The sequence below is a fragment of the Puccinia triticina genome, chromosome 3A (assembly GCF_026914185.1).
Source record: "Puccinia triticina chromosome 3A, complete sequence".
Classification (NCBI taxonomy): domain Eukaryota; kingdom Fungi; phylum Basidiomycota; class Pucciniomycetes; order Pucciniales; family Pucciniaceae; genus Puccinia; species Puccinia triticina.
This window is the reverse complement of record NC_070560.1, coordinates 781,566-800,987: the sequence shown is the minus strand read 5'-3', so window position 1 is coordinate 800,987 and position 19,422 is coordinate 781,566. Positions and strand designations below refer to the sequence as shown.

General features: G+C 44.8%; 2 protein-coding genes across 2 annotated transcripts; one reads left to right on the top strand and one right to left on the bottom strand.

The window, feature by feature from the left end:
* Window positions 1-3,877: 3,877 nt before the first annotated feature.
* Window positions 3,878-4,701, top strand: PtA15_3A81 (uncharacterized protein; the record flags this gene model as incomplete). The annotated part of the gene is made up of 3 exons (XM_053167825.1): window positions 3,878-3,964; window positions 4,127-4,327; window positions 4,402-4,701. The coding sequence occupies 3 exons, from the start codon at window positions 3,878-3,880 to the stop codon at window positions 4,699-4,701; spliced, it is 588 nt and encodes a 195-aa protein (XP_053018272.1).
* Window positions 4,702-15,760: 11,059 nt separating this feature from the next.
* Window positions 15,761-17,235, bottom strand: PtA15_3A80 (uncharacterized protein; the record flags this gene model as incomplete). Its single annotated transcript, XM_053167814.1, has 5 exons — window positions 15,761-15,958; window positions 16,049-16,633; window positions 16,727-16,937; window positions 17,058-17,076; window positions 17,187-17,235. 5 exons carry the CDS (start codon window positions 17,233-17,235, stop codon window positions 15,761-15,763), a joined length of 1,062 nt encoding a protein of 353 aa, XP_053018271.1.
* Between the last annotated feature and the right edge of the window lie 2,187 nt (window positions 17,236-19,422).

The following is a 19,422-nucleotide window of genomic DNA, read 5'->3' as shown; positions in this document are numbered from 1 at the left end:
GTGTGCTCTCTCAACACCTTGAAAAACCTGGCATTCACCACTTCCATTCTGCCCAGCAGGTGTTTTGATACCTTCTTGGCACGAAACATGTGGGCCTCGCGTTCACTAGATCAGACAGCCTGGAAGTTCGAGCGCATGTTGACTCGGACTGGGGCAACTGCCCAGACACAAGAAGATCAGCCACCGGTTATGCAGTTCTCACAAAGTCTCAGCTGCTCTCATGGAAAGCGTGTCGACAATCAACAGTGTCTCTTTCGTCCACAGAAGCCGAATACAAAGCGCTTTCAGACCTCGGACGGGAGCTGGCATGGCTTGCAAGTCTAATCAAAGAAATCAGCCTCGATTACATCCCAAACCAAATTCAAGTAGGAGTTGACAATCAAGGAGCAATTGACCTCGCCAAAAGTGAAATGTTGCAAAACGGTTTTCGAACTAAACACATGGACATTCGCTTGCACTTCGTCCGTGAACTGGTCATCTCAAAGCTCATAGCTCTACACTACATCCGCACCATCAACAACTTCGCCGACTTCTTAACAAAACCGACAGGAAGATGCACAATCAGAAGATCGTTGCAAGCCATAGGAGTTTCATCAGCCCCCTTTTCTCCTGCCTCGAGCATAGCTGCTCAAGGCACCCCAGCCTGTTGGAATACAGTCTCCGACGCGCAAGGCGCCAAGAGGCGCAGGGGAGAAACTGACTTCGATGCACTGCTTCGTAAGCCACAGTTTCATCCCTCCAGACTCAAGCCACAGTCACTAACCCCGTTGTCTCGCCACCTTTACATCAGGTGAAACAAGCGACAAGACTCCGAGGGCGCACAAGTTGACACCAGAACCAAGCGACACCAGGGCAGCCGCAGGATTCTGTCTTCCAATCCTGTGAGTATTTAAGGAGTGCATCAGGCAAGCATTCGGACCACCAGACTAACAATCGTCCGTTATTCGCAGCCCACTCTCTTCCAGAATTTCCAATAAGCCCCACAGCCTAGCTACTCGAATCAGTCACTCGACCGACGAGTAAGCTCAATCCATCTAACTTAAACCAAAAGCAGGAACTGCATCCCTAACACAGGTGTCGCTCTCATCAGCCTTAACAGGACTAATTCTCCGTCATCCTAAGTCAACACCGTTGACGCCAGCGTGCAGAACCAAAGAGGTAAAAAACCTTCCCCAAAGATTAATCCATTGAACCAGGCATCATACTGATGCTTGAGTTTAGTCCACAGCTCTCAACTATTTTTGTTCATAGCCGATCCCCATTTCCATTCTTCTCTTTATCTTCTCAAGATCGCAAAACATTGCGAGTCAAATCCACTATCTCTATTGTCATATCATCTAGACTCAGAAGCACGGCCAATTCGCCTGCTCTTAGGTAAATAAGAACTTCTCATTCTTACAGCGATATCATGAAATTGTACATAGTCCCTTTTTGATCTTAGTTTCCTAACATGAAAATGAATCTCTTAGTTGTGTAAATTCTTACAGGTTTAAGGTGTGTTGTCCATGGTGTCCTGTGTAGTTTTAGCCGTAGAATCCAGTGATGCCGCCGTATTGGTTGATTTGTGAGTGTACATATGAGACAATGGAAAATTTTGAAATGGGCTAGATGGGTAACCATCACTACAAACATTTATTATTTTGCCCAAAAAAAAAATAAAAGTCAACATGAAAAAAATAAAACCAAAATTTCACTCAGGGGAACAAACTGAGCATGCTGAGCCAAAAAAATAAAATGTCACAAACTGAGCAAAAATCATTGGACAATGTTTTGGGATGGTTTTTTTCACGGGCCTGGAGCGGGCCTTGAGCGGGCCTTGAGCGGGCCTGAGACGGGCCTGTCCCAAAAGCACATTGGGTCAGTATTAAAGGAGTTTTGCCTTGCCCTGGGAGCTTCTGGGGCTTTTGATGGGCCCAAAATCTCAACATGGGCTTTTGGTGGTCTAGAAGTATCAACCCGGGCCACTGAATAGCCCATGGGCCTTTGAATTCCCAAAAATCCCACCATGATCCCCCACATAGCTATTGGGCTCTTGGTTGCCCATGAAGATCCCTATGGGCCAACAGATACTTCCATCATGGGATCCCATGGGCTTTTTGCCTCCTTTCTGGGCCACAAAAAGCCCATGGGGAGCGTTTTGGACCACCAAAAGCCCATGAGGATATTTGTTGGCCCATGGAGATCTTCATGGGCCACCAAAAGCCCATGAGGGTATCTGTTGGCCCATGAAGATCTTCATGGGCTACCAAGAGTCCATTAGCTATGTGGGGGCTCATGGTGGGCTTTCTGGGAATTCAAAGGCCCATGGGCTATTCAGTGGCCCAAGTTGATACTTCTAGACCACCAAAAGCCCATGTTGAGATTTTGGGCCCATCAAAAGCCCCAGAAGCTCCCAGGGCAAGGCAAAACTCCTTTAATACTGACCCAATGTGCTTTGGGGGTAGGCCCGTCTCAGGCCCGCTCAAGGCCCGCTCAAGCCCGCTCCAGGCCCGGCAGGCCCGTGAAAAAAACCCATCCCAAAACATTTTCCAATGATTTTTTCTCAGTTTGGGACATTTTATTTTTTTGGCTCAGCATGCTCAGTTTGTTCCCCTGAGTGAAATTCTGGTTTCATTTTTTTCATGTTGACTTTTATTTCTTTTTTGGGCAAAATAATAAATGTTTGTAGTGCATAATGCATACCACATCCTCCCCCAACTTATTGTCTGTCCCCAGACAATTTTGCTTGAGTTTTGCTGTTATCCAAGGCGTAGATATGTGTTTTGATGTTTGAGGTTTTCTTGAAGTTTGGTTGTACGTGTATGACTTGTTAGTCTTGAGGGTTGATAGAGAAAAGAAAGAAAATGAAGAAGAGTGTTGATTATTTATGTGCTTAATTTGTGAATTTGTTTTGTTTTTATTTTTGTTTTTGTTTTTGTTTTTAATTTATTTTTGCTGTTATTTTATTTTATTTGTTGATATTTAAAGAGGAAGTAATATTAGACTGTAAAAAAAGAAGTGAAAAGAGAGGGGGGGGATTTGATTTGTCAGTGACTTTTGTTGAAAGAGGCCATGTTGTCCTGATTTGTGGAGAGGTAGCGCTAGAGTGCTGCGCAGTGCGCATGTGGTTGTGCGCCAGTTCTATAACCATGTCCGGTGATTGAGTAGTGTTTGGGCCTCGGGTTTGAGTCCAAAACCGCTTGAGGGGTTTAACTGGGGCTACGCAAGCTGCGGCGCCCGCATTTGTATGTATATGTCTTGAGGGCCCCGGTAACCCATAGGCTTCCCGGGGTTTGGGTTTGAGTATGTAATTTCGCCTGAGTCCAGGCTACTGATGAGTTTCCGGTCGCGGACGCCAATCATCCACCGTCTTCCAAACTGCCCGCCGGCCCGCCTTTGCCAAATCCGCCGAGAGTCCGTTTGGTTTCCATGCCGGTAGGATGTATATCCCCATATGTCCAAGTATATTAGTTTTGAGGTAGCTGGCTGACTCTTTTTTTGGGAGGATACCAAGGTTGTTGGTCCTCCCCCAACTCTAGTTCCTTGAATTAGCCATCCAACAAAAAAAAAACAAAAAAAACCTTCTTCCTCTTTCTTCAAATCAGATTGCCCGTCAAAATTATCGACCAACCCGTAATGTAGGTTGATTTCTTCTTTCTCTGTGTGGAATCTGGCCAATTACTGATTGTGGAAGCTGACCCACTCCTGTCCTTGGGGTCCTGGCAGAAATGAGTAGCCATCAATCCCATGACCCGTCCGCAAAAATGGCTCCCTTTGGGAGAAGCTTGGGTCCCTATGTTTGTTTGCCGATTAGCCTGGTGTTCAAGGTGGTGGTACCGTGCTCTGGTAGCCGCGGTCACGTTCCCCCATTCCATTCCTTTACCCAGCTGTCCATCCTATGCACAGTATTCCCCAGCGTCCATCTACACCCTACCCATTCCAGAACTCTACTCCAGCCCGCTTGAATCCTCATTGTAATGTTAGTGTAATTGTACCGTGTAGTGGTTTGTTTTCCCAGAACTGATTTGAGTCTCACCTGTTTGCTTAGTTCGTCGTGAGCAGTCCCTCCTTGTTGGAAGAGATCCCCATTCTTTTCCCTCGCCTCAACTCTCCATTGATCGGCCGTCTTGGTTCTCCTGGGGATCAGGGTCATCCCATCCCTGTTTCTCCCCCTACTCCTGTTGTTGGGCGTGGGGTTGCCGTTCATGGTGGCCGCAGCGCCCGCGGAAGTTGCAGCAGTTGTGGAGGACGTGGTGGTTGGGGTAGCCGTTGTTTGCTTCGTGGTCATCCCACCCACTCTTACCGCCCGCCGTTTCGTCGAGGTGGTTATGTTCCTGGTGACAAGAATGTAAGTGACATTTTATCTTCTTTTTCTACCATGCGTCATTCTTTTCTCAGCGCTGAGAATGAGAGTCCAAACAGATCATGTCGAAAAACGGGGCTATCATTGAGGCTATGCCCCAACTCCCCCCTGTTTTTGCGAGTCACCCTCGCACTGCTACTACTAGCGGAAGCTTCATCACTCCCCTCTTTCCTAGTCGCTCCGCTTCTGTTTACTCGGCAAGTTCCGCCGCCACTGCGGAAGACTTCTTGACTCCTCAAGTCCGCCTTCCGTCTCTGAATCCTCCTGGTTTTTATGATCCTGCCGACTTTCATTGCTTGACCCAAGACCAAGTTATATCCCTTTTAGATCGTCAATCTGCTCCAGAACTGTTTGATTGATATGTGTTTGTTCCTCAATACGTTGACGAACTTTACTAATCCATCATGTCCGCCTTGGTGCACCACTTTCAATGTTTCCCCGCGGCCAATGCCGAAGAACGTGCTAGCCGAGTCAGCCTCTTCCACTTCATAACCCGTTGTTATCGCACTATGACTTGCCACACCGTTTGAACTGTACGTTTTTCTTCATTTGTTTTCCATGGGTATGTCTTCTTCTAACTCGTTTCCTGTCATCATTTTTCTAGCCTTCCATGCCTTGATATCGATGGACAAACGCTTCTCAGGGGTAAAATTTCTGTCAAAATCCAAAAACATTGCCAGATAACTGTAAACCCTAAAAAAGCTTCAAAAAAAAGAAAAAAAAAAAAAACTTTAAAAAAGGGGGTTAATAAATGTACCCGGGTATTTCCGCGTTTGTACCCAGTTTTTGCGTACCCCCTTTTCCGCGTGCGTACCCGGTTTTTTTCCACTCATTTCTACGCAACGCAAATAATACCAAAATTCATCTAAAACAATGAACATAATTATCATGCAATCAGAATTGCAAAAAACTCAATTTCCAATTGATTAATACATTTGTGCCCGGTTTTTTGCGTACCCGCTTTTCTGGGGTAAATACTAAGGGGATAACTTTTTTGTCACATGCCCCATGAGCCGCACAAAAATTTCAGGGCACTTATAATTGTGGATATTCTACATTCCCTGAAATTTTTAGGATTTTCAGGGAGTGCGCGGTGGGCTTAGTAGGAAAATTCCCGCTAACTGAATAACTTTTTTGTTACATTTCCAAACAAGCTAAAAATTTCAGGAATATTTAAAATCTGTATAATATCCGTGTCCTGAAATTTTCAGCAATGGTGTGGCATAAAAACATGAGATATAAGGGGTGTGCAGTAGTCTTAAGGGGAAACATCCGGCTAATTGAATAGCTTTTTTGTTACATATCACAGCAGTCTAAAAACTTGAGTGAACTTTAGAATATACATCTTCTCTGTGACCTTGAATTTTTAGCAATGTTGTGGCATCAGAACATGAGTTATATGGGGTGCGCAGTAGTAGGTATTATGACTACCGCACATCCCTTACATCTCATTTTATGATGCCACAACATTGCTAAAAATTTCAGGTCACAGAGTATATTCATATTTGAAATTTTACTCAAGCTTTTAGACTGCTGTGATATGTAACAAAAAACCTATTCAATCAGCCAGATTTTTCCCCTTAAGACTGACGCAAGAGAGAATGGGGGGCCTGTTGATGGGTATGAGTTGTCCTGGACTTGATCCTTAAGGGAGGTGGGTGCTTGAGTATTCCAGAGAGGGTTATGTTGAGGGAAAAAGAGTTTGATTTTGGTGCCATATTCAGGATTGGCTTACCACAACGGATATAAAAGGGGGCCTCTCTCTAGCCATTTGTTCCTCATGCTGGCAATTCCCCCCACATCACACCATATCACTCCTCATCACACCAAATTATCTACTACCTACAATTTCATATTATTACCCTTACAAGTGCAATAAAAAGTCTAACACATTCTGCTCAGCATCAATATAACAAGTGCCTAGTGCCAGTACCCTGTCCTTGGTTCCAATCCTGGTTGAAGCAATATAGTGCTCCCAGACCCTTCACGCCTCACCTGAGCCAACCTGGGTTCTGTCCTCACTCTTTTCATTGATACCAATACCTCACCCAACCTCATTTCAATTCCCCCTCTTCACATCTTCATCACCAACACTCATTAGTACTTATACTCTATACACATATTGATTAAACTACTTCATCCTGAACCAACCAATCCTATCATGTGACTAAAAGTTACCAAGCTTACCTCATCCTGAACCAACCAATCCTATCATGTGATTAAAAATTGCCAAGCTTACCTTGGTGGGTCTTTTTATCTGGTAGTTAGAAGGGCAGAGCTTGCAACTCCACCATCCCCTTCTCCATTCAGCAAAAGGGTTTCACAGCCGCTTTTGAGTCTTACATGGCCAAAGGGGTTACCTGTCAGAAGTAACACCGGTACTCACCAAGCATTGCCAGTTCTGGCTGGTTTTGGCAAAAAAACTAGCAGGTACCCGGGTTCCAACAGGTACCTGAGTCTCAAATGTTCATCTCTAACATAGTATGCTTTTTGGCACACTCCTATTGCAGAGTGTGCTTTGGCACACTCCCATTACAGATTTTGCTTTGGCAAACTCCCATCAAAGAGTGCGCTTTGGGATACACAGTATCCTGTATTTCTTACTAGATATCCTACACATGATATCTGGTAATGGTTGAAGTGGGCCAGTTGGTATCCATATATGATAAGGTCTTTTTTTATTCTGAATCCTAATGTGTACCTGAAAGTGACTGGTCAGGATTTGGGAGCCAGAATCTTCAGATGACCCTCTCAACAGCCCTTAATGTCCCTTGAATTCCAAGAGCCCCAATACAGCTTTCAAATTCCAGTTTTCATATGCAACCAATTGTTAACGTGGCTTGTATTGCTTATATACATCTCATTTCCCTGAACCCTTTGTATTGTTACTTGGGGTGCATTTACCCTGCCCTACAATGATGGTTGGGATGTTTATTACAATGAAAAGCACCTCATTCAAAGCCATGCGTTCACAGCCAATGCCCTGTGTTGTTGTGATAGCAAAAACATCCAAACCCCCACAGTTGACAGTCTCCAGCACCGTGTTCCTGTAAGAATACAGACCCTGGAGACCAGCCCCCTGCTCACAAGCTGAGGAGAAACAATGGTAAGTTATGTTATCCATAACGGAAAGTAACGGATAACGTAACTGAACTGGTGCTGTTATTGTTGCGCTAACGGCAGCGTTGTTTTGTTACATTATTTTTTGATTATTTTTCTGTTTTATTAGACCATTATGTTATCCCCCGAAATCTGAGGAGGATAACGTGCGGATAACGCGGGTTTTTCGCCAATTTTATGGTGCTTTTATGCCAGATAACGCGGTTAGCGCGTTATTGGCGTTATTTTTTGTGGCATCAAGGCGGAAAGTCCCCTCCGTTACGTTATCCAAAAAAGCGCAGGAACATTTCACCAGATAACAATAACACGTTATCTGGTAACAGTGGGAAGTCACGTTACAAAAATCCCGCTGGATAACGTAACGTTGTAAGACTCAAAAGCGGTTGTGAAACCCTTTTGCTGATTGGAGAAGGGGATGATGGAGGTGCAAACACTATCAGATAACAAGACCCACCAAGCTAAGCTTAGCAAGTTTTAATCAAGTGATAGGTCTGGTCTAGTTCCAGATGAAGTTGTTCAATGACAGGTATGTGAGAGTTGAGAGTGATTTCAGTAGTTATTTGCAAATATGAGGGTTGTGGTGAGGTATAGATGTGATGGTAAGTGTGAAGGTGGTATGTAAATAACTGGGGATTACTGAGCTGAGGAGCTGACAACTGGGGAGGAGAGAGCTCCTTATATAGACAAAAGTGGAGCCCCAGAGGGCTTGTGGGTTAGGGTTTCAACTAATCTAGACAAAAGTGTGAGGGATTTTAGCTGGTGGGAGTAGATACAAATGATGTCATAATATGTCAAGGGTACATAAACAATGTCAGAAGAATGCAGTAGGGCCGCATGAAGGCTGTGTAAAGTGACAGTAGACTGCATGAGTTGACAGGTGGATGCAGGGGGTGCATAAATGAAGTCTGAGGCTGCAGAGTCAGTGTGTGATGACATCATAATATGGAAATAGAAGAGTACTTGATAATATGTAATGACTGTAGTCTGATGGGGAGATGTATGTTTGTATCCTGTGATGCGTACAAGCATAATTCTGTGATCCTTGACTTTAGGCTTGTGACAGGTTGGTGATTAGGTATGTTGAACGTGTGATGGGTGTCCAGTGTCCAAAGAAGTGCAGCTTCCAATCCAGAGGGGCTCCAGTGACTCTTCCAGTGGTGACTAGGGGAAAATTGGCTGTAGAATCCATTTCTGGGGTCCATTTGATGGTATCTTGAGGCGTATTGTGAGTAAATATGTAGTATAGAAAAAACTTTTGATTTTTCACTTTTCCGTCCACCACAACGTAAGTAACTTCCCATTGTTGTGAGGAGGGTTCCGCAAACCTCAAAATCTGCCAAGTTAGGTAAGCAAAGCAAACCCTTTCCCACAGCCCAAGACGCTTGTGAAATTGGAAAAACTGAGAGCACCTATTTGGTGAATGCAGGTACCAATAACACAAGCAGCAAGATTGATAAAACAGAAAACCTCTGTCAATTGTTGTTACTGGAAAGAATCTCAATAAACACCTCAGGTGAGTACTCAAGTTTCTGAACAGCTAACCAACAAGGACAAAGCTAAACATTGCTTGTCCCTGCTTTAACAGGCCAAACGCCTGAAAGCCAGACTTGAGCAGTTACAACCTTGAACCGGGAAGGATTCAAAGGAGGTGAGACGCCGAGTCTTCTAAGCTAGGAAAAAAGGATGCAAGCAGGACTAACACCACCAAACATGTTTAGCAGAAAAACTTGGTGGTACGGTCCTAGTGTTGCGCCTAAGCTAGGTCAAAAGAGGAAACATCCCTGAACCAGTCAGCAGAGTCAAGCTTAACAGGCCTCCCAGTGAGACAGCCCCGCAGGGTCTCTGTCTCACAGAGAAGCTTACCTGCAAAAACCTGTATTTGGCCTGAGAGCCCCAGGAATATCAGCCTGTATCAGGTTTTTTTTTTCACTTTTTCCTTTTTTGTAAATGACCCATCAGCCCGCTGAGGCTGCCCCACTGGACTTGAGAAGTGCTTGGTAGTGCGCTTCTTCCGATGCAATTTAGGCCTTGTAGCTGCCAATATAGGCCTGATGCTTGCGTTTGAAGTTTTTAAACCCCGAGAAAAGCAGACCATATTGGGAGAAATTTTTTTTGTAAATACATGTGGCTTTGCATCAAAAGCTGTTTCAATCTATTGAAAAGCAGTGGAATACTGAATTCTTGCTTACGTCTCAAAAAGAGGCCTTTTTCAAACTGCTCTCCAGGCCATGAACCAAGTGCTATCAGCCTGTGACTGCCGCCAAATTAATTTGGGGGCACAAAGCTGGCCACCTGCAAAAACAAAGAGCTGTGCGCGGGGCTCTCACGCCAGGAATCAGGGATTCCAAGCAAGTCCCTCCCTGACGGGAGGTCGCACTTCGCGCGAGGCGCTTCGCGTCGCGCCCCCCGGCAGGCGAGGGACTTGTGCTGAGTTCAAAGCAGAGCTAGCTCGAACTTAAGATGAAAAAGAGAGTAGATGCTGACAAGAAAACAGCTGTAGAATTGTAGAACAATAGTTACTACATCTCTATCTTAAGCCAGTGGTCTTCAGCCTGCTTCCAGTTAATAAGTCGTCTCTACTCTCTTATCTAGTCTCTTATGCAATTTATCTTTCAGTTCTTTGAGTTTTCTCAGTGATAAAATTGAGCTCTGATTGATAATAACTGTTATATTGATAAGTCTGTTGAGCGAGGCTACCAGACAAATTGCTAATGATAATATGTATGTGTAATGATAAGATGATGATGTAAAAGTGATGAGATGATGATATAAAAGTGAGAATACAACATTATGCCCAGAGGGCAGTTCTATTTATACTAATGCCCACCACTGGTGGGTGTGCACGAGTCCATGAGTCCCTCCTCGCCTATTGAAGCATTTAAGGATGCTTGCTTTCTCAGTGCGATTCACTCGTCGCATTCTGTACTTTCCAAGAGTTATCCTGCGTTTCTTAGTTACCGCGAACTCAGCCCGATGGGCTTTTCGTTTACGGACATTTAGTCTTATGACTGCTTTTACCTTTCCTTCTATTGCTCTTGTATTCGCGTCTATAAGCTCAGCCAGCTCCTGACTTGATTTTTTCACACGCTGGTTGATCTTTCGCTGACTGTATTGCTTTCGTCGCTGACTAAAAGCAATACGGGCATGCTCCGCATGTTCTAATGACTGTATCTCGGGTAATCGGGGGTCGTCAATGTCGAGTTCGGATGATCGGATGCAGTTAGATCCTTGTGACATATCCTGTGACACTCCTTGATGTGATTGATCCGAGAGTACACATAGACTGGCAGATGCCCGTTGCTCGACACACCCCCTTACTCTCGGCTCGATCATCGATAGCGGTAACAATCCCATCATCGACGAAAATTTCGTATGTTTCTCCCTGTCTAACGCTTTCGTGAAGATATCTGCAATCATGTCTTCGGTAGGTACATATTCGATTATGATTTCCTTGTTAGCCACCAGGTCCTTGGTAAAGTTGAAGTGAACACCGATATGTTTTGTTCTTGCATGATAAACAGGGTTTTTTGCCAGTTGTATGGCTCCTTGGTTATCGGACCACACCATTGTCTTTTCTGGAACGTGGCGATGGACATCAAAAGTGAGCTTTCGGAGCCATTGGGCTTCTTGTGACGCTGATAGATATGCCCGGTACTCAGCCTCGGTGGACGATGAACTTGGCCCACCTAGCTTCTTACTCCTCCACGAAACTAGCCCGCTTCCACACGAGAAATTATATCCACTTGTTGATAGACTCTGTTCGTCCTCAGCCCAGCTTGAATCGACATATCCGACGATTTCATGTCCGCTATTAGGTTGGTACAGCAAACCCCAATCTTGAGATCCTTTTAGATACCTAACAACTCTCTTGAAGGCTGTCCAATGGATGTCACTCGGGTTTTCGAGGAACTGGGACAGCTTTCCAACGGCATACGTTATATCCGGTCTGGTACACTGGGACAAATAGTTAAGTGAGCCAATAGCTGATCTATAATCAAGTCCTCTTGCTTTGAATTGAGCTGATTCTTCAGGTGTGGACTTGATAAGCTTTAAATTTGACTGCATAGGTGTCCCGGTTGGTTTTCCATCTTCAAGTCCGTATTCTTCTACTAGGCTTTTTATATAATGTTCTTGATTTATAAATACTCTATTTTCGTCCAGGTAATCGATCTTCATTCCGAGAATATGTTGGGCTACACCTAGGTCTTTTATTTTGAAATCCTTTCCCAGCTTACTGATGAGATCGTCGGTATTTTCTCCTACTAAGATCAGATCATCAACCCACGCGAAAGCTAAGTCCCCCTGGTCGGAGATCAGCAAGCACGGGTCTGCGTCGCTAATTCGGTACCCATTGTTTATGAACCAATTGGTCATTGTGGTGTACCACCCTCGGGCCGCTTGTTTCAGACCGTAAAGCGTTTTCTTGAGCTTCACGACGTATCCTTCGGGTTCATTGATCAGAGATCTGGCTAAATCCTTTGTGTATGTTTCTTGTTTTGTTTCTTTAAGCCACTCCACAAACCCTTCTGGTAAACTAATATATACTGCTTCGTCGTCTTCTAACTTTGAATTTAAGTAGGCCGTTACGAAATTGGCTTGACGTGGTTTGATCTTCTTCTGAGTTGCATGATAAAGTACATATCGCATGGTACTCAATCGACCGGTAGGTGAGAACGTTTCCTCGTAATCTATGCCTTCTTTCTGTTTGAATCCTCTTGCTACACATCTGGCCTTGTATCTTTTCAGTTTACCTTCGGTATCAAATTTCTTGTTGAGGACCCATCGAGTATTGATCAAGGTTTTGCTTTTGTCTCGTTTCTCTTTAGGTACGATTTCAAAGACTCCATTTTCTATGATCGAATCGAGCTCTGTGAAGATAGCTTTCCTCCAGGCTGGCCACTCGGTGGAGGATTTTGCTGTGTTGAAGCTATCTGGTACAACAGTATTTTCTTTTATGAATGTTTGCATAGCTATTGCTTCAAAGGCGATATCATCTTGACTTTCATTTTTGATTTCTTCTTTAAGAGCTAGGTAAGTTGTCCAGTTTCCATATCTATCTACCGGTTTCTTTTCTCTGGTGCTTGATCGGGTTTTCTTTTCTTCTGATATTTTATTATTCAACTGACTATCAATGATTTCTTCTAGATGTTCCCCCTCTTCATTTATAGTCGGTCGTACCGATTGTGATGGTAAGGTTGAAGACACAGCCGATGTTTCTGGTTGAATTTCGTTGGCTTCGAATTCGTCTGTGAATATTTCTCCGGGGTCATTGTCTGGTATTTTACTGAATACAACATCTCTCGATCGGACTACTTTCCTGGTTTCTGGATCCCATACACGGTAAGATCCCATCTCCTCGTCAAACCCGACCAGTATGCCCTTCTCACACCTCGGGTCTAACTTGCCAATATTTTTATAATGATGTACGCTGTAAAATACGTCCGATCCGACTGGTCGAATATTATCTAATTTAGGTTCAACTCCCCACATATGCATGTATGGGTTAGTTTTCTGATTTCGATTATACAAAAAAACTGCTGTTGACACCAATTCTGCCCATAGCTGTTTGCACAAGCCTGATTCAATTCGTATGGTCCGAGCCTTTTCCATAATCGTTCGGTTCATCCGCTCGGCAGTGCCATTTTTCTGTGGTGTGTTTCTAGTTGTTATTAGTTGAGTGATTCCTTTTTCCCCTAACCATGCGTCCATGTCCTGGTTGACAAATTCACCACCTCCGTCCGTGATTATTCGCTTGACCTTCCTTCCTAACTTGTTCTCAACCTGGTTGACAATAAACTTCAATTCGCGTTCGGCTTGACTCTTGGCTTTTAGGTTCCTTATCCATGCATATCTACTGGCTGTATCTACTACTGTTAGGAAATATCGAGAACCTCCCAGCGAAACCGGTGATATCGGTCCCACGACGTCAGCTGATAATTCCTCTCCAGCCACGTGAGTCCTTTCCCGTTTGTTAGAAAAAGGCTGTCTGGTTTGTTTTCCTAATTGACACGCTTCACAATCTGCTTGTCCGCCCGGATGTCCCATACGTTTGTGTTCTTCCATACTGATTTGGCATATGTTGCGTTTGCGCTCTAGGTTCGGAAAAGGTAACCGATTCCTGATCTCCCCATCAAACAGTGTTTTCCCTCCAACGGTGATCTCGAACTTGTTTCCGTGGGTCTTAACGATTTGCGCTCCTCCATTCCACAGGGATGTCTGTGAAATCAAGCAATACGGCAACGACGGGACGTGGAATACATTGCAAAGATTAACAGTGTTGTTATTGGAAGTAAGTACAACATTTCCTTTCCCAATTATTTCAACGCTTCTCCCAACTTCACCTATCTCGACCTTCCCGTGATGTTCGACATAGTTGACAAAGTCGTCCTTATTGTTGAACATATGGTCTGATGCTCCTGAGTCCAATATGATTGCATCGGACGACATCATAGCGTTGTTGGCGGCAACAATCCCCGTCATCGCTTGATGAGTGTTACTGTTGTTATCTGCTTCGGTATCGGTATAATGCCCGTCACTTCCTAGATCTCAGAAAATTTCTATCTCGGTGGCGATGGGATCATAGAAGCTGATTTCCTCGTCTTTCCCTTCTTCGATGTTGTCTTCTTTTAGCGCAATAAACGATATGTTGATACCGTCCGTTTCTCCAACGTTGGCCCTAGGAGGAGCGTACTTATAATTGGTCCATGGTTTGCGGCACTCCTTGGCTGAGTGTCCTATAATATCACAGTTATAACATTTGCCGGTTCTCTTTGGTGCTTGTTGCTGCTGGCCGACCATCGCAACCTTGTCGGCTTTCTTTAGCTTAAATTGTAAGTAGTCCTTTTCTATTTTGTTTATTACCTCTTTGGTTTTCAAGGTACCACTGTCCTGTATGATGATACGCACTAACGATTCGAACTCCTTCGGTAGTTTCTTCAGGATCAACAGCGCCAAGACTTGTTCCTTGACATCTAATCCAGAGGTGCGTATTTTGCTGATACCGTTGCGTATTTCCTTTACAAACTCTTTGGTTTCTTTGAATTCCAGATCAATGAATTCTCCTAATGCGAGCATTTGGTGATGAGCTTCGCTACCCGCATACTTCTTCTTGAACAGCTCCCAAAGTTCGAGACCCTCGCCCTCCTTGTCGGTCCCGAGTTCGCTGTTAACAATGGCTATATGTTCCTCGTCGAGATGTTTCATGATGAGGATGTAAAGCTTCATTTTCTTCTCATCGATTCCTTTGACCGGTTGGCGTTTGATCAGAGGTAAGCATCCCAAACTGTACATTTCAGCTCGCATCATGGTGGCCCATGTTGCGTAGTTTTTGTTGTTGAGTCTGTAGCGCTTGGTTTCGGTGTTGGACTCCATTTAGTTGATGATAATGATAAGGTTACTAATTATGTTGTAATGATGTTCTAATCTATTTGTTGGGATGGTCGATAATCCCGTACTGATAATGTGATAAAATTGAGCTCTGATTGATAATAACTGTTATATTGATAAGTCTGTTGAGCGAGGCTACCAGACAAATTGCTAATGATAATATGTATGTGTAATGATAAGATGATGATGTAAAAGTGATGAGATGATGATATAAAAGTGAGAATACAACATTATGCCCAGAGGGCAGTTCTATTTATACTAATGCCCACCACTGGTGGGTGTGCACGAGTCCATGAGTCCCTCCTCGCCTATTGAAGCATTTAAGGATGCTTGCTTTCTCAGTGCGATTCACTCGTCGCATTCTGTACTTTCCAAGAGTTATCCTGCGTTTCTTAGTTACCGCGAACTCAGCCCGATGGGCTTTTCGTTTACGGACATTTAGTCTTATGACTGCTTTTACCTTTCCTTCTATTGCTCTTGTATTCGCGTCTATAAGCTCAGCCAGCTCCTGACTTGATTTTTTCACACGCTGGTTGATCTTTCGCTGACTGTATTGCTTTCGTCGCTGACTAAAAGCAATACGGGCATGCTCCGCATGTTCTAATGACTGTATCTCGGGTAATCGGGGGTCGTCAATGTCGAGTTCGGATGATCGGATGCAGTTAGATCCTTGTGACATATCCTGTGACACTCCTTGATGTGATTGATCCGAGAGTACACATAGACTGGCAGATGCCCGTTGCTCAACACTCAGTTCCTAGCCTAAGAGTCTTCTAAAAACACATACTGCAAACACCAACACGACATGTGTGCCAGTAGCCAACTGTAAAATCCTTGGGATGTCATTCATTACACAATCATCAGGGCTAAATAACCAGCCTGTATCCTGAGTTTATTCTGCTGATAGAAGTACTAAAATAAGCAGACTGGAAATGATTGAGAACTAAGGATTTCTTCAAGCGATGGGTAGCTATCAATGGTTCCGTGATTTTCGACACACAAGCGAGCAGCTTGACTAGCCACCTGCATGGACCTTTTCAATTTTTCCAAAAATTGATTTTGAGAGACCGGATTTTCCTTCAACCTGATCAATTCAGCGACCAGAAAACCCTGTCAATCGAGTAATTAAGATTTCGCCAAACATTACAAAATCAATATCTGAAGAGTACTGTCAAATCAGAACGGGTGATATGATCTCACTGTAAAGCAATCCCCAGCGCCAGTTGTGTTGATCACCGGCCGCTTTCCCGGACTCGCAGGTGTATGAAAGCCAATCCAAACGGAAGAGGTATTTCGAAAAGCTAGCAAAGAACCACGTGATCCCAGCGTTATAACGATTGAAAGAGTGGCCATTGATAAGGTGATTAAGTCTTGCAAAACTGCTAGCTCTTGTTCGAAATCTGGAATCTTTCCGCATTCAAGCTGCGCGCTGCAGCGGTTCCGTGAGGCTGCACGATCTCTTAGCATTCGAGCTTCTTCTTCGTTAACGATCAACCAGTCAACACAATCCCAATCTATCAGCTCTGCAACTTCCTTGAGACTCGGTAGCGGTGAAGGATTGAAAATGGTGGCGATGCCAAGTGAATGGGCAGTTTTCAAAGTGAGGAGAGTCTGTGCGATTGGGATTTCGTTTTGAAGGAGTGCATAACTATATTTGGTCGGCTTCAATATAGGTCCAAGGTCAGGCCAGAATTCAGGTGGTGCATGATTGGCGCCCGGAACCAGCACGATTGCGTTTTCGCCGGTTTGATGAGAAACTTGGATTATCGCTCGGCCAGTGGGTAGCTGAAATAAGGGGGAAAATGAAAGCGCGATTTACATTTAGTCAATTGGACTCATGGTGATGTCTTGATCTATTTGAGGGGATTTTGATCAAACCTTTGATTTTTCGTCGCAGATTTTCAATCCATCAACATCAACACCGAACCCATTCAAGGTATCTTTTAGCCAACCTGACTGGTTGTCCATCAGCCCAGAAAAATAGACATGTTCTCCCGCTTTGGAAATTGCAACCGCTGCATTGGCACCTTTTCCCCCAATCCTTTCAGTAAATTCCCGGCTTGAAATCGTTTCTCCTGACCGTACAATACTATTTCCATGATAGTCAACTTCCAGCTGTTCAGCTCAGTACGAGTCGATCACCTTGTAAGGTCATCAATTGAAGAGGATTGACAAATCGAAATCTGAGACAAGCAACATGTAGACCTACTTCTCAACGGCAAGATATTCTGTAGACTTTGCCGAATTCCATGTGGAACATAGTCAAAGGACTTCAGCGTTCTTCACTATCTGATTTCAAGGATGATATCGATAAGAATCAGGAAACTTAAAAGCGTACGGTCGATGTTGACACTACTCCTGATAAAACAGGCTCCTCTGCCCTCCATGCTCGCCCTCGGGTTATCGGTATCGCACCTCGCAGAACAACGTTTGGCTCGCCATTAATTTTGATTTGCGGACACGGTGACAGGTGCAGTGACAGGACGACAAATCTATCTCTTTACCGCAGCCTCGCACGCGAACTTAACACAAGTCCCTCCCTGTGCTCGCGGGGCGCGAGCACCCTCCCGCTTGCGGGAGGGATTTGTGCCTAATGTCCGACATTTGGCCTGAGGCTGCCCAGCCAAATGGCCAAAAAATCCTTCTAATCCACACATCACCGCATACCCCTCAGATTTCTTCACAGCCTCCAGTACCATTAGAATCAGCTCCTTGTTGTACATGTTACCATGTATCCCATCAAAGTTGTATCCTCATCCCTTGGAAGTAATTGTGATGTAAAAAAACTGCCTTGGGAGGTCTGGTGAGCCAAAATTGTGAGAACCTGTCCAATCTTGACCAGCAAGTGGCCCAATGGGTCCATCACATTGCTCAGAAACAGCCCTGGCAAGAATGGCTGCTGAGCAGCCAATTTTTGTTGAGAATACTTGAAAAAATATGTACAAGATAGCTGAGATCAAGGGCTACAACATGGTTAGCTGGGATTTGGAGTAAAACTCTAGAGCTAATCATAAAATAAATGTAAGTACAAAATTGCTCCTTTTCTTCAAAAAACCTTGACAGCCTCAGGCCAAGAATCTGACTTTAGTCCTAAGCCTCTCCTTTGGAGACGCTTTGCGCCTCCTTGGAGAGGCTTAGTTAAGCTCGCCTTGCACGTCCCTCCGTCAGCTGCCCCTGAATGGCCCCGTTTGGCTGCCGCGTTAGAGCATTTCCACTGCGGGCCCTAAATCGGGGCCCTAGTTGTAATTTTCAGGAATTTAACACCTCAACCCGACCCACCGCGGGTGCTATTTGCGTCAAAAATTTACGGCCGTCCCTAAATATTGACCTCAAGTCCCTACATGTAGGGACTCCGAGGGACTCACTAGGGACTCATCCATCCCCACCTCAACTCCCTTTCACGGAACAAATGTCTTTTGAAACTACAGCTCACCCCATTGGTCACACCCCCAAACACAATGGGGGGTTCAAAGTTGACTCCTGCACTGTTTCAGGACCAAAATTCAGGAAAAAAAATGGACCTGAATTCCTTCCTGCAAACCCGATTTCCTTCACAAGGAGGGGATGCAGAAAGGGCCTTCCTGAATCAGGAAACACCCCAAATTCCTGAATCCATGGCCTCCAATAGAGAAAAATCTCTTTTGGACACACCTCATCAGATCCATGGCCTCAACTGACCGGTCATTGAGTCAATAACAGATGCAGTCCACAGAATACTCCCACATACACCCCACTCAATGACCACAGCTCACTTTAACCAATCCCCACCACTCAATGACCCGATGACCCAACCGGGTCATCGAGTGGTTACTCTCCACTCGATGGCCGGACCCGGTCAGCAAGTGGACACCTGCTCCACTCAACAATAGGCTTGGCCATCAAGTGAAGTGGGTATCCACTCAATGACCGAGTGGTGTGTATCCACTTGAGGACCCAGTCCGGTCATTGAGTGGATACAGACTCCACTTGATGACCGGATGACCGGGCCATTTAGTGGAGTGTGTACCATCCACTCGATGAACGGGTGACCGGGCCATCGAGTTGGGTGTGTATCCACTTGATGACCGGGTAACTGGGCCATCGAGTGGTTGGTACACGCTCCACTCAATGACCAGGTGACCGGGCAATCGAGTGGATGGTACACACTCCACTCGATGATCAACCCGGTCATCGAGTGGAGTCTGTATTAAACCAAAGACTGGGTGACCGGGCCATCAAGCACTCAATGACCGGGTCAGGTCATTGAGTGGTGGATTATTGGTTAGCCACTTGTGAATTGACAACCCGACCGGGTCATCAAGTGGGGTTTATGTACAAATGGACAGTGTTGACTGGCCATCCAATGCAATTGATGGCCGGTCTGGACTCTGGGCCAGCCATTGGTGAGATGGGCAAGTTTTGGACTTACCTTTTTTCCTGCTTGTGTGGGTCCTGAATTGAATCCCACAAAATGGGGGATTCAAAGTTGCAGAAAGTTCTGGAGATTTTTGGCTGGGGCTTTTTTTTCCTGAATTTAGCTCCTGAAACAGTGCAGGAGTCAAATTTGAACCCCCCCCAATATACAATCACTTGAT